We start from the raw sequence: 12,473 nt of genomic DNA, 5'->3' as shown, positions 1-12,473 counted from the left end.
GTGTTTCCTTAATTTCGAAAAAGGAAACCTTAGTGGGAGAAGGCCCCAATTAACTATATAAGAACTATTTCAATTAAAATCTTTCCCTGGAAGGTGTTAAGAGATATGACTGGCACAACTGTATTGTTAAAGGAAAAGTGTGATGTACTGGGAGCAAGTCATTACTAATTTGAGGCGGAGAAGATACATTTTAAATTAAAAATATGATTAGAAATTGCAGTCCAACATTGTGACAATGTCACAATAAATAATTGCTTGATTTTAAAGAAAACCATTTGGTAAATAACATAGTATTATAAACTCACATTAGCATGGCTATCTGTGAAATCGTCTTTAATTATTGACGTTAACCAATGCTCAATTTTGTCCTCAGAGAAAGTTATACACCATATCAATTGTTAAATTTCACTATATACTTCCATTTTAAAATTGCAGTTTCTTTTTTTCTAATAATTTTCATGAATTTTATCCATCATAATCCTGGAAATAATGTTATGTTAATAAATATTTTTGCTGGTAGTGTGTTAAAAATTATATTTTGTTCAAACAGTAATAATAATTCTGATAGTTAATGGAAGGGACATCACCATTAACTAATATTACTTAGTATAATCTACATACTTTGAACTAGAAAAAAGGTTAATAGTAGTTATTAACTTTGTTTTCCTACACCATTGTTAGAGAACCTGTGACATTTTGTGGTTTCTAATGCTACCAGACAAAATATAGTGTGATAAAATTCATGACATGTGCACATGCTGCGGCAGTCTTGTCAACAGCTTGTTTATCTTTCTCTAAACAGTTATGGATGTTGCAAAAAATAATCAATATTCAGCCTTACAGTATGGATTATTTCAAGATCAGCTGTAGAACAGCAGTGTAGAAAGCACTCAACTTGCACATTTTCCAGATAGGACTCCAACCAAGCAGTTGTCATCTAACAGCTGGACTCTTTACTTTTGTTTCATCTTTTAATATAGTTTCTAGTTCAACTATTTATTAAAAATGCTCTGCATCATCCAATCTTGGCTGTTTGCAGTGTGTAGAGCACACATTGTTCACATAATACAATATGTTCTTGATGTTTTTGCAATGATTAAGGCTCTCATATTCTCCATATCTATGTCATGTACAGTGGATATCAGTACTTGATCCTTCTTTGGATAAAGGGGAAAAAAGGATGCAGTGTAGTTTAATGTGGGATCATTTCTTACCTGAGGTACTGCAATAAAACATGGCTGTTAATTGCTATTTAGCACTTTTTGCTTCCTATGCAGCAATTTCCTTCTTGTAACTTCCTAGTATCATCTCCGTACACATCTTATTTCGTGGTGGCTTTCCTGGCCTATGGTCTAAAAAATCCTGTCACTGGAGTCATCCACTCATTTAAGGATTTTCACTGGGTACTTCCGGAATATTCTAACATGGGTAACAAATAATCCAGTCCACCCACCACACCAGCCTTAATAGGCATCTTCTAGACAAGCCCCTTTTGTCCAGTCATCTATGGAACTTCATAATCATTTTCGTCCAACCCATCCCAGTGTTTTAATATGTTGGGAATGCTCGACATAGTAAAAAANTACGATTAGAAGTATTTTTATAAAATATCTGTATGTACTGTACGAGAAATCATTATACATAATATATTATAAAAATTTACATTTTTCTTCTCAGAAGCGATTTCTGTAAGAACTCCGAGAGAGGAACCTTTACCACCAGTTAATTCGGATACTTGACAATGTAACGATGTAAGTGGAACCACCAAAAGATTTTCTGTTTTATTAATTGCTGAAAAATAAAATAAAAAACAAATTTAACTTTATATTCAATATAGCCTATAATAGACGTTTGTTAATCCGGCTTTAGCGCCGGACCGCCAAGAAAAGACCTCCCTAGGTAGATCGCCCAAGTGTTGCGTTGCCATAATTTAATAGTGGTTTTACTCCCTTGGGGAGTGGTTTTACTCCCTTGTTTAAAATCGTTTAAGAAGCCATTTATGAAATAGATCGCAATTACGTATGTTTTCTGAATTATACATTTTTAAAATATTTCGTCTTTCTATGTATTTATTGTGTATACGTAGATATAAGAAAATTATGTGCTGGGCAGTGAACGCACTACAAGTATTTTTTAACTTTAACACAAAATTCCTAAATTGGTATTATATTCTATCACTTATTTAACAATTGCATACCGTGGAGCTGCATAAAATTTGCGAGGTTCAGGATTCAAGCCCTATTATCTCGTACACAGATTCGAAAGTGAGCCTCATAATGAGAAACAAAGATATAACCTAAATTCTTCTATGGAGGAATAACTGACATATTGATTTAAAAAACATAAAAACATTTTAATAGGAGAAAGCAACGCAACACGACAGCGATGTGTCAAGAGGTGCCTCCTGGACAGTAGCGTAGTGTAGTGGGGGCGGCAAAATTTCACAATAAATAATAATAATATCTTGTAAGAATTTAAACCATTTTATTTCATATTTTCGTCCACCTACGACTCGGACCGATTGAAACGAACAAGGAATAGTGTTACCATCCATCCGGATAGTCCGGGAATCGACTCGCCGTCCGGGGATATCGTGCGCAACCTGTTGACCCTTTTTCTTTTTTGTTTTTGCTTGTACGATTTATTCGTATATATATACACCTCCAATATCCAATAGAGCTAGGTCACTGCCGCTACTCCTATCCGAGTCTCCCTAGTCGCTAACTGTAACTGATTTAGAACCGGCATGCGCAGCACATTATTCTTCGCATTGCAAAATGACATACGCGTGCGTCAGGAACTTCTACTCGAACAAACCTCACCCGCCGTCCGGGTCGGCGATTTTAATAAGGTGGCGACGCTAGCACGGAATTTTTCGTTACTTATTCTGTGACGAAACTGAATTTTAGTCTTTTAAATCGAGATACTTAAATAAGGGGGGGGGAATTTTCCTCCGCCCCGTGCGGCTGACACCCACGCTACGCTACTGCTCCTGGAAGGAATTAAATGTTAAAAACAAAAGAAACTTCAGGAAAACTCCATGTGGCCAGCCCTTTCGTAAAACCCGAACCCAGATTCAACCACAAGTATCCAGTGGTCACTGGTGATTCAACAGTTAAACAATTTGCAAATACTTTATTATTTTCAAAGCATTTGTGAGGGTCGTAGGCCCGATTTTGCGCCAATTTAAAAAAATTTTTAAGCCTATTTCTCTGTCACGATCGTTAAGAAGACATGGCGCAGAAAACAGATTGAATATCACTTTTACTATCAACAACTGAGAAAGAATTATAACAATCGAGTGTTAAATGAAACAACCTATTGTTAAAAGAGGAGAAAGTCAACCAAATAGAAAAAACTGTACAAGTTTGCAGCGAGGACTCTACAAGTACTGTATTGTCAGTTCCGTGGGAACGACGGTTTTACGTCATCAACGGCTCACCTCTGACCCGACACCTGTAAAATCAACCTTCGTCTCCAACAACACGCAATCACCCGAAAGGTTTTTCCGAACTGAAACGTATAAAAGAGGCAAGAACTTAAGTCTCGGGATAGACATTTTCTAGAGCATACAAGAGCTCTCTCTACCCACCAATTACCTGTCGGCTCATACTCTCGTAGTTTCGACAGGCACAGCTTCGACACACACCAGAGGTAAAGCTCTTAAAGAATTGTAAACTGTCTCTCTGTCTGGAGTTACATAAGTAAAATTAATATCGGTAGCATGGCACACGAGCACATTAATCGTTTGTAGCCTTAATTGTGTACGCTGTACTTCTTTGTACACTTAGATTTAGATAGTTATATTAAAATTTTGTTATATTCGTTAAACCGGACTACCTGTCTTTCTCGAGAACGCACCCTATCGACTTACTCACCGATCGAATTAACATTTATTTACAAATCGCGACGTTTAATATGGAAAATTTCAACACACAACGCTGAATGAGAAAGAATAATAATGCTGAATTCTCCAAGAAAATTTATTTTCTAAGATGCAAAACGGAACCTGAATAAACGGGAAGAATTCTTAAAACGCAGCGATTTTCTATGTTAACAAACCCGTTAAAACACAGAGAAATGTTTTCATAATTGAGAGAGCAGCAAACGTTGCAGATAAGATATCTACAAAATTACTCGCCGTCGAGAGATAGTGCGCGTATTATATAACCAATAAAGCTAATGCAACAAGCCAAATCCATTGTAAATTCCTTTATGGGACGAATTATTAGTAGAGACAAGATACAAAAATATTTAGACAAAAACTAAGTAAAAATTGAAGTATTTAAGGAAATGGGGCATTTAAAATTGACGAGTTTTCAATAGTTCATTATCTATCTTATCAGTTAGGTCTATCGCTTTTAGATAAAAAGTACTATGACGAGAATAATGACATTGCGAAAGTAGTATTAGAGATATGACTTGTTTAGTACCGGTGGAAGCTTTGTATTTTGGAAATATTTTACTTTCAGTTCATTTCTTTATAAGTATTTTGTCATATAATAATTTTATGAATTTATTAGAAATACCGAGATAGAAACTCATTTCCTGCCTGCTTTATTACGGTTGATAAATGCCCGAATTTTCGACTTCAACTGATTTAAAACCATTACTTAGTGGATTAAGTGTATCTACTTTTAATTTATCGTAACAATTTCCGACTGAATATCCTGCAATTTATTATTAAAGTTTTTATGCACAAGTTTCACGATGAGTACTTGTATATTCTTTACAAATTACCGTCATATTGCGGCGTATTTACATTTAACTTTTTCGTGCAATTTGACTTCCGTTAACGTTATAGATTAGTGGTGGCCAAACTTTTGTATATTCCACATATACAAAAAGTTGACCTAATTTTATCACTTGTAAGGAATCGTTCGAGTATTACATAAAGAAAAATTTGTAACTTTTTCGTGTCCCTTTCATCATCACTAGAAAGAGGTCTCTAGATTTATAATCATAAATCGAGATACCTCTCTCCTCGTAATTACGTTAAGCCCGAAGTTTAAGCCAGAGTTGGTAAATGCCTTAATTTTGAATATTGGCCTTTTACATTTATTAAATTTCAAATAAAAGTTAACTTACATTTTTGCAGGGAATAAGATTTGTTTTTATTTTTCATGATTTTTCTGTAAATATGCATTCATTAGTATTCAAATGTTTATATATTATACAGTACTAATTGAAATATTTTTTAAAGCTCACCCTTTTAAAACAATTCCGTGACCCTTCCTTCCATTTTTGGACATTGTTACGTGTTTTAATTCGATCCCATTGGGCCATTTCGATCTCATAAAAAACGTCGAGTATACTTCGGAAGTAAATTTTAATTTATATATTTCATCCTCTGAAATAAAGAAAAATATAATAAATTATCATTTCTTATGTTAAAAATATTATAACAATTTAAAGATTTGTTCACCAGCGACCGAGTGGATACCAGACATGGCCAACATATGGCCCGCGATTAATCTTTCAATACAGTATTAATATAATAAATAAAAGTACGACTTTTTCACAAAAAATTTTTGTTTCAGTCATTTCTTTCGTTGTTCGCACCATCAGCGGTTCATAAAAGTCCCAAATACTCACGGAGACGACCTTCCTTTTTAGGCTACTGCCTCCGTAGTTAAAATGCAAAAATGATAAAAACGTCATCTGGTGTTCTTGCCACAATCACATAATACATTTTAAGTAAAAATAAGTTTTACATAGCCAACGATTATCTAATAATGATGGTGCAAACAACGAAAGAAATGACTGAAACAAATTTTTTTTGTGAAAAGGTCGTACTTATATTTATTATATTAATATTAGATAATCGTTGGCCATGTAAAACTTATTTTTACTTATAATCTTTCAATATTAGCTACTCGAGTCCGAATAGCTCGATGAAAAATTCAGATTGCCTAAAAACAACTCTCTGCGCGTTTAGAGTTAACCCTCCATTACAGATCTCGTAAGTACAGCGTAGAATGTTGATAAAGCGTGATAATGTGAAAAATGTATCTGTAATCTATACGTACAATTTAGTCTCTACTCGGTGACACCGCAATAAGATCTCGCACCACCTCAAAATCTTCCTAGGGCAGCCTCTGGTTCGGCCCGTGGAAAAAGTGTTCTTTCCAATTCGGCCCGGGGGCAAAAACTGTTGGCCACCGCTGGTATAGGTGTTAGTACGCAGCTCTAGAGATCCAGTTCGAGTAAGAATTGAATAATCAGAAGTTTTGAAAATATCTCAGATGAGATGAAATACAAGGCTTACGCATAGTCACTCCTATCTCTCGGCTTAGCCGCGTGTGATGGACTGATATAAGGCTTATTTAGTGTTCACATAGAAAAATTATCTATGTCTACTGTAATTAGTGTACTGTACAGTACATATTATTTCAACAGATACAGTAATTTAGATACTATCAGTAAAACTGTTAAGCGTTTTGATGGATTTTAGATTATAAATAAAAGTCATAAGGATATATATAAGGAAAACATTGATAAATTAATGATAAAATTAATTATTCTTTAATTACTGAATAGGGAAAAGTGGTGAAAGATGGGGCCACGGGGTAAGATGAGAACGTCTTTTTTTTATTCTTACTCTTTCCACCCTGTGGGCACTAACAGGGCCTCTTATACCAGTCCCATTATGGGTTCGGTCAGCCCACAATGGGGCGACCGGGTGGTGAGGGACGGGGCCGAAAAATTCCCGGGGATTCCATTCCTTGATTCGTCCGGATTCGATCCTGGTTCCCCCAAAGCGGTACGCTGCCACCTTGACTGCTCGGCCACCCGGCCACCCGGGGCCACCCGGCCACGGGGACGTCTGTTTATTGGTAGTTAACGCGCTTTCATCTAGCTGTTATTTGGGGAACTAAATGTCAACCTCAAAAGAGATCACGGGACGAGAAAACGTCCGAATCGCTCTCTTTGTTTGGAAGTAAGAACATTTTCCCTATTTTAGTAATACTTTATCTAATGTTACGGTGCTACAGTCTTTACAGAGTAAGTATAATTGTGAACTTTACATTACCTTTTACATGAAGATATTATGATATTCAAAGTAACCTTTAAGACTGTAATTGTTTCGTTTTGAAATATAGTTGACCCGTGATAATATCCCCATCATACCCCACCGGTGAGGCAAGACCGGTGAGGCACTTACACGTAATTTTAAAATATTAAATTTTATTGTTTATAAAAACGATTTCCAAAAATTAAATTTTGTATTATATACAGTAGAGCGTCGTTTATCCAAATCAATTGAGGACTGAGATTGTTCGGATAACTTATTTTTCGGATAACCGATTATGTACAGTACGAAAAAATATATCAACCTATCCTGTGTTGAAATTTTTTTCCGTTGCGTGTCGCTTCGCGTTGAATTTTCGTCGTAAACGTTTTAAAATAATAATCGTGGCTATTGTATCGTTAAAAATTGTTTCTTTATTTTTTACAAACAAAATAAATTTATAAAAACAAAGAAATTATACTTTAGAAGCTGATTTAGTATCAAAAACGTTCGATTCGGCAGGACACACAATCCTCGGAAAAACGCCATGCAAAAGTGCCAGTGCTGCCAGCTAAAAAACACACACCACCAACAAAAAAATATTGGAATAGCCCGAGATATAGCCAAAGATTGCAGCGCCACAGCACTAGCGAAAATTTAAATTTGCCGACTGGAATGCTTTCGGATAAACGACGCTCTACTGTATTATCAAATGTATTTGCTGAGAATAAAAAAATCATCGTTCTCATCAAAGTGGTTGTCATCTTATGGCTTTTCAAACCTTAACGTTTTCGTCTTGCCCCACCTTTCCCTATTTATTTCGTAAATGCACGTGTTAACTACACTATTGAAGGGATCAAACTCTCCAGATACCAGCATGGATTTTTATCATTACAAATATATTTATATCTTAGTTTTCTAGGAGTATATTTTTTACGTTGCGTACACAAAGTATTCGAACGGACGCATCGGTGAAAGAGGAACTTTTACGATTATATTTATATGTTAGTTTTCTCGAAGTATATTTTTTACGTTGCGTACAGTTAATTATTTCCTGATATCATAGGTAATTTCGTGAGAGGGTCTTTGTCTTTAAGCTTATATATTTGGCTGCAATTTGAAAAAACTGTAGACCTATAAATGTCCACTGTCATTTGTCTGTATGTCAGTCAGTCTATCTGTCTGTCCTTCCTTAATCTCGAGAACCGAATTGGATAGATGAAAGGAGAGACCATAGGTGGAAAACTTAGGCGGAGGAAGCCAAGATTAACTATAAAATCTCATCCAATGAAAACTGAAAGTCACGTTATTTTAATTGGAAACTTTTCCCCCGAAACGATAGACGACTCAATTGCTAACAGGAAAAGTGGGATGTACAGAAAAAGTATAATGTTATCTGTAAGTTATACATATTACATTACTTCTCTAATCGATGATAATTATTAAATAGTCTTTGTTTGATATGTCTAGAATTTGACAGCGAAAGCTAAGAATTTTTTCCGAATAGCTAAGGAAATTTAAACGCATATCACAATAATAATCGCGTGTTTAGATATATTCCCAGTTCTTAGTTTATTAAAATATGAAAGAATAATTCACTTACCATCAATATTTTGTTTGTAAATTTAAGAAAAAAATGTCCAAGTTTCTTCTTACAATACAGTTTTGTTAAATGACAGTTTACACAAAGGACGAAAATTTTAAAATTTAATATCTGCGAGCAAAATTCAAACCTCATCTTGCATTACTTATTTGATGAAGAAGAATTTAAAAAGTATCACGAAATTACCAATTTTTACACTGTTAGTACATAAAGCTACACGCAATAAATAAAAATGAAATAAAAGACGAAACAAATTAAAATTCTATTATTCTCACAACTTACCCAAGGAAAATTCTAAGACTTTATTCTCGATTTCACTAGTATTTTCGCTATCGGATAGAATTTTACATTTGATCGAGTGCAAGCGGCCGTTAGAATTCATTATATGACCGTGATGAAGCCTGAAGTGAAAGGCTTTTCCTTATTTATTTTATAAAACGGAGAGAAACGATTACGTTAAATATGAAATTACCTTTTTATAACATTATCGATACTCTCAATAGCAATATGTAGTAAAATCCCGTGCTACAAAGAAATAGAAAAATATATTTATTTTGATTATGTACAGTGCAATGAAACGAATACGCGGATGATTTTTACACAGTTATATCATAAATCTACTTAATAAAATACGTAATTATTTTTTTATCTTTGAAATACAGAGTGTGAAACTAATGGAAAAGTTCCACGTACTGTACCTTTCTAAATACTTACCTGCAAAAATGCGAAAACATGGCAAAATTCTTGTTCCGAGGAGACCTTTCCTTGATTAAAAAACAAGAATAGATCTTAATTATGAAACGAATTAAATATTTTCATAATTAATACTTTAATTAGGCAATATAATGAATATATTTGTAATGACTATTGAGTTTTCGCGCTGACAATGAATTTAACAGTAAATGTATAATAAGGTTAGTAAATGTTCTCTTTTGGAGATACTCCTGAAAAAAGCGACGTCCTACCATTCTCGATCACTTAGAAAACGAAAACAATATAAAAGAAGAGAACATTCGATAACGACACCTCCCAATAACGGCCCCCTCTAAACGGCAGTCATTTTGTCAGGAACGTTTTTTTCGAGATGTATACGAAATAACTTCCGAACAAAGGCTATTGTTTATGAACCCGTCAGTGGTTGTTCAGAGGTTTGACTGTACTACTATACCCGGATTTTACCTGTCCCAACATAATAAATTTCGAAAGTGGTTTGGCAAATATACATATATCGAAGTGGAAATAGAGTATTTGAAAATATCCTCTATTCATCGAGCGGTCAACAATTGTCCACTTCTGGTTGCATGTGTGACATTTCTTTTCCTCGTATACAGACTGTGTCTTTTATCGCGTCGTACTGTACATTAATTTTATTTTTAGTTGACCTTGACACGCTCGTATAGAATAAACCACCGGAATTATCGAATCATTAGCGCTTCGTATCGAAGATCAACAGTACAAGAAAATACACCACCGCGAAATACCGCTTAAATTAGTCAAAATAATACGTAGCAATACTGTATATGGAAAGAAACAAAAAGTAGTACAGTAGAGCCTCGATTATCCGACTCCCGATTAACCGCCACCTCGGTTAACCGACCGTTCTAGTCGGCAAATTTCAAATGTTCGCCAGTAATGTGGCGCTACAATATTTGGCTATGTCTCGGTTACTTTAATATTATTTTTACGTGTTTTAGCTGGCACCATTCGACCATGAAAGGGAGCCAGTATTTAAACGAGGCTTAATTTTCTAATTTTTAACGATACAATAGCGACGATTATTATTTTAAAAAATTTTTGTTAGACTTAACATCGATGAAAATTCAACGCAAAGTAGGTTAATAGCGATATACTAATATACTAATTACATGGGATATAATAATATACTACACTAATAATGGATTTTTTCATACTTTTCGGTTATCCGACTTTTCAATTATCCGACCAACCCCAGTCACCAATTGGGTCGGATAATCGAGGCTCTACTGTAAATTCTGTAGAAAAGCAAATAGCATTTTTCTTTAAAATTATAACTTCTTTCCTTATTAAATTTTGAATAAAGAGAAGCTGAACATTGTGGCAATGTTACGAAGAACCAAATCACCTTCAACAATTGTAAGCCGATTAGCGTACAAAATGAATGATGTAGGGCAATATTTTTTATATTGCTTCCACTTTCTATTGAAATCCAAACGACAAAGCAGATGCAATTGATCAGATTAATGATATGACAAGCCATAATAATAACGTACTTAAACATTGGTGAAACCCTCTCTGTAACTTTCATTCTGTGTTTACATTTATCACTTATAGATGTATTTAGATAATGAACACGTTATAGTATTTATAAAGATTCACGTGAATTTTATATTTATTTTCCTGATCTGTCTACATTTCTGCGTAGGGACTACCAATGGGAGAGTGGATAAAACATCATCATTTTTCACTTATCGTGTTGACCAAAGCAGTAGAATAACTGGAAGTATCCATGGTCTCGAATTCTCTGTAGACTACAGTCTACAGTAGGCCATAAGCTGGCTGACAAAACTCAAATTCGTACTAAGTAACCTAGTGTTTGTAGACTCTGAAGTAGACATCGCGCCAACTAGTAGACTCTCGTTAATTCGAACTCAGAAGGATGGTTTAAACAGCTCGAATAAAAAGGATACCCTTTCTGAATGCCACGCAACAACAACAGCAATTAATTTATTTTTACATTAACTTTTTATAAATTAATTTATTAATTTTAAATTGTATTATTAAATTTCAAAAATAGAAAAAAAATAATAACCTAGTAACACGCTTTCTTGACTCGAATAAACAGGTGGTTGCGCAATCCGAATTACCGAGAGAATTTTACATTAATTTAAAAAGATATCAAAGCGAATAGTGTACAGTTCGAATTACACGAGTTCGGATTAGTGAGAGTCTACTGTTTATGGAGTTTCGAAAAGATTTTTTTGCGTTTAATTTTCGTATTTAAGCATAGAAGAACCTCAAAGAATCTGCCGTAGCTCTCTTCAGGGCCCTTAGTCTCGAGTTTTTCGTGTTGTACTCGAACTGACGTCATCGAACTCACTCGTGTTACTATGACTCACATAATNATAGATGTAATATTTCGAGTATTTTAATTGCATTTTTTAAAGGAAAGTTTATTTTTAACAAATTCTTTTCTCTCGGATTTGGCAGAATATTTGTTAAATGCAAAACTTCGCTAAAAAGAAAATTTATTCAGATTTCATTACAAGTGGTTGGGGTTTGATTGGAAACAATTGCTTCCACCATTGTAAGATCGGGAATTTACAACATATTTCATACAACTGAAAGTTTTAATTTATATTGCCAGAATATTTTCTTAACTGTGAAAGAATTGGTAGCTGCACTTTCTTCTTGCGGATTGATTGTGTAATTTACATAATAAACAACAACCCAGCATATTCCTATTACCAAATGATCTGTCAGATTATCTATTGGGCTATGTTGAGCCTAATAACTAATTAGATAACAAATCAGTTTGGCTAGAGATAGGTGGTTTAGCTGCTCTCCTAATAAATTTAATAATTAGAATTAAATTAATGTTAAATTTAGAATATTCTGAAAGAACATTGTCCATTGTCTATCCCAAAGGATATTGTCCAAAGGAAATAATTGTCCAGAATGGGACTCAAATCTACAACTCCTGATTAGTTTAGAGATGCATTGTAGGTTACACTACCCAGATTCTATATGATTTTTATTTCCAAAACGGTTAGTGGATTTAGATATAAGTACAGTTGGTCACTTAAAGTTGTGTTGTTGTTGTTGTTGTTTTATTAAAGAATCAACAAAAAAGAAAAATATTCCTAGAAAAACACTATTCTA

At 34.2% G+C, this 12,473-nt stretch overlaps 1 protein-coding gene across 1 annotated transcript; it reads right to left on the bottom strand.

Annotated features, from left to right (window-relative positions):
- Positions 1-465: 465 nt before the first annotated feature.
- Positions 466-9,373, bottom strand: LOC111618233. The gene is made up of 7 exons (XM_023359717.1): positions 9,330-9,373; positions 9,088-9,140; positions 8,898-9,016; positions 5,209-5,350; positions 5,089-5,132; positions 1,664-1,791; positions 466-480 (listed from the first exon to the last, which is right to left on the bottom strand). Exons 3-7 carry the CDS (start codon positions 8,995-8,997, stop codon positions 466-468), a joined length of 429 nt encoding a protein of 142 aa, XP_023215485.1. The 5' UTR covers positions 8,998-9,016; positions 9,088-9,140; positions 9,330-9,373.
- Positions 9,374-12,473: the final 3,100 nt, after the last annotated feature.

Source organism: Centruroides sculpturatus, unplaced genomic scaffold (assembly GCF_000671375.1).
Source record: "Centruroides sculpturatus isolate CEXI.00-Female unplaced genomic scaffold, Cexi_2.0 scaffold205, whole genome shotgun sequence".
Taxonomy (NCBI): Eukaryota; Metazoa; Arthropoda; class Arachnida; order Scorpiones; family Buthidae; genus Centruroides; species Centruroides sculpturatus.
This window is presented reverse-complemented; position numbering and strand designations above follow the sequence as displayed.

What these genes read in the sequence shown, in the direction of transcription:
- LOC111618233 (XM_023359717.1), bottom strand. Translation starts at nt 8,997, where the DNA reads ATGAATTCTAACGGCCGCTTGCACTCGATCAAATGTAAAATTCTATCC. An exon ending in CACGGAATTGTTTTAAAAGG is followed by an intron (nt 5,133 to 5,208) that starts GTGAGCTTTAAA and finishes GCATATTTACAG; the next exon opens with AAAAATCATGAAAAATAAAA. An exon ending in ATCTTATTCCCTGCAAAAAT is followed by an intron (nt 1,792 to 5,088) that starts GTAAGTTAACTT and finishes TTTATTTTTCAG; the next exon opens with CAATTAATAAAACAGAAAAT.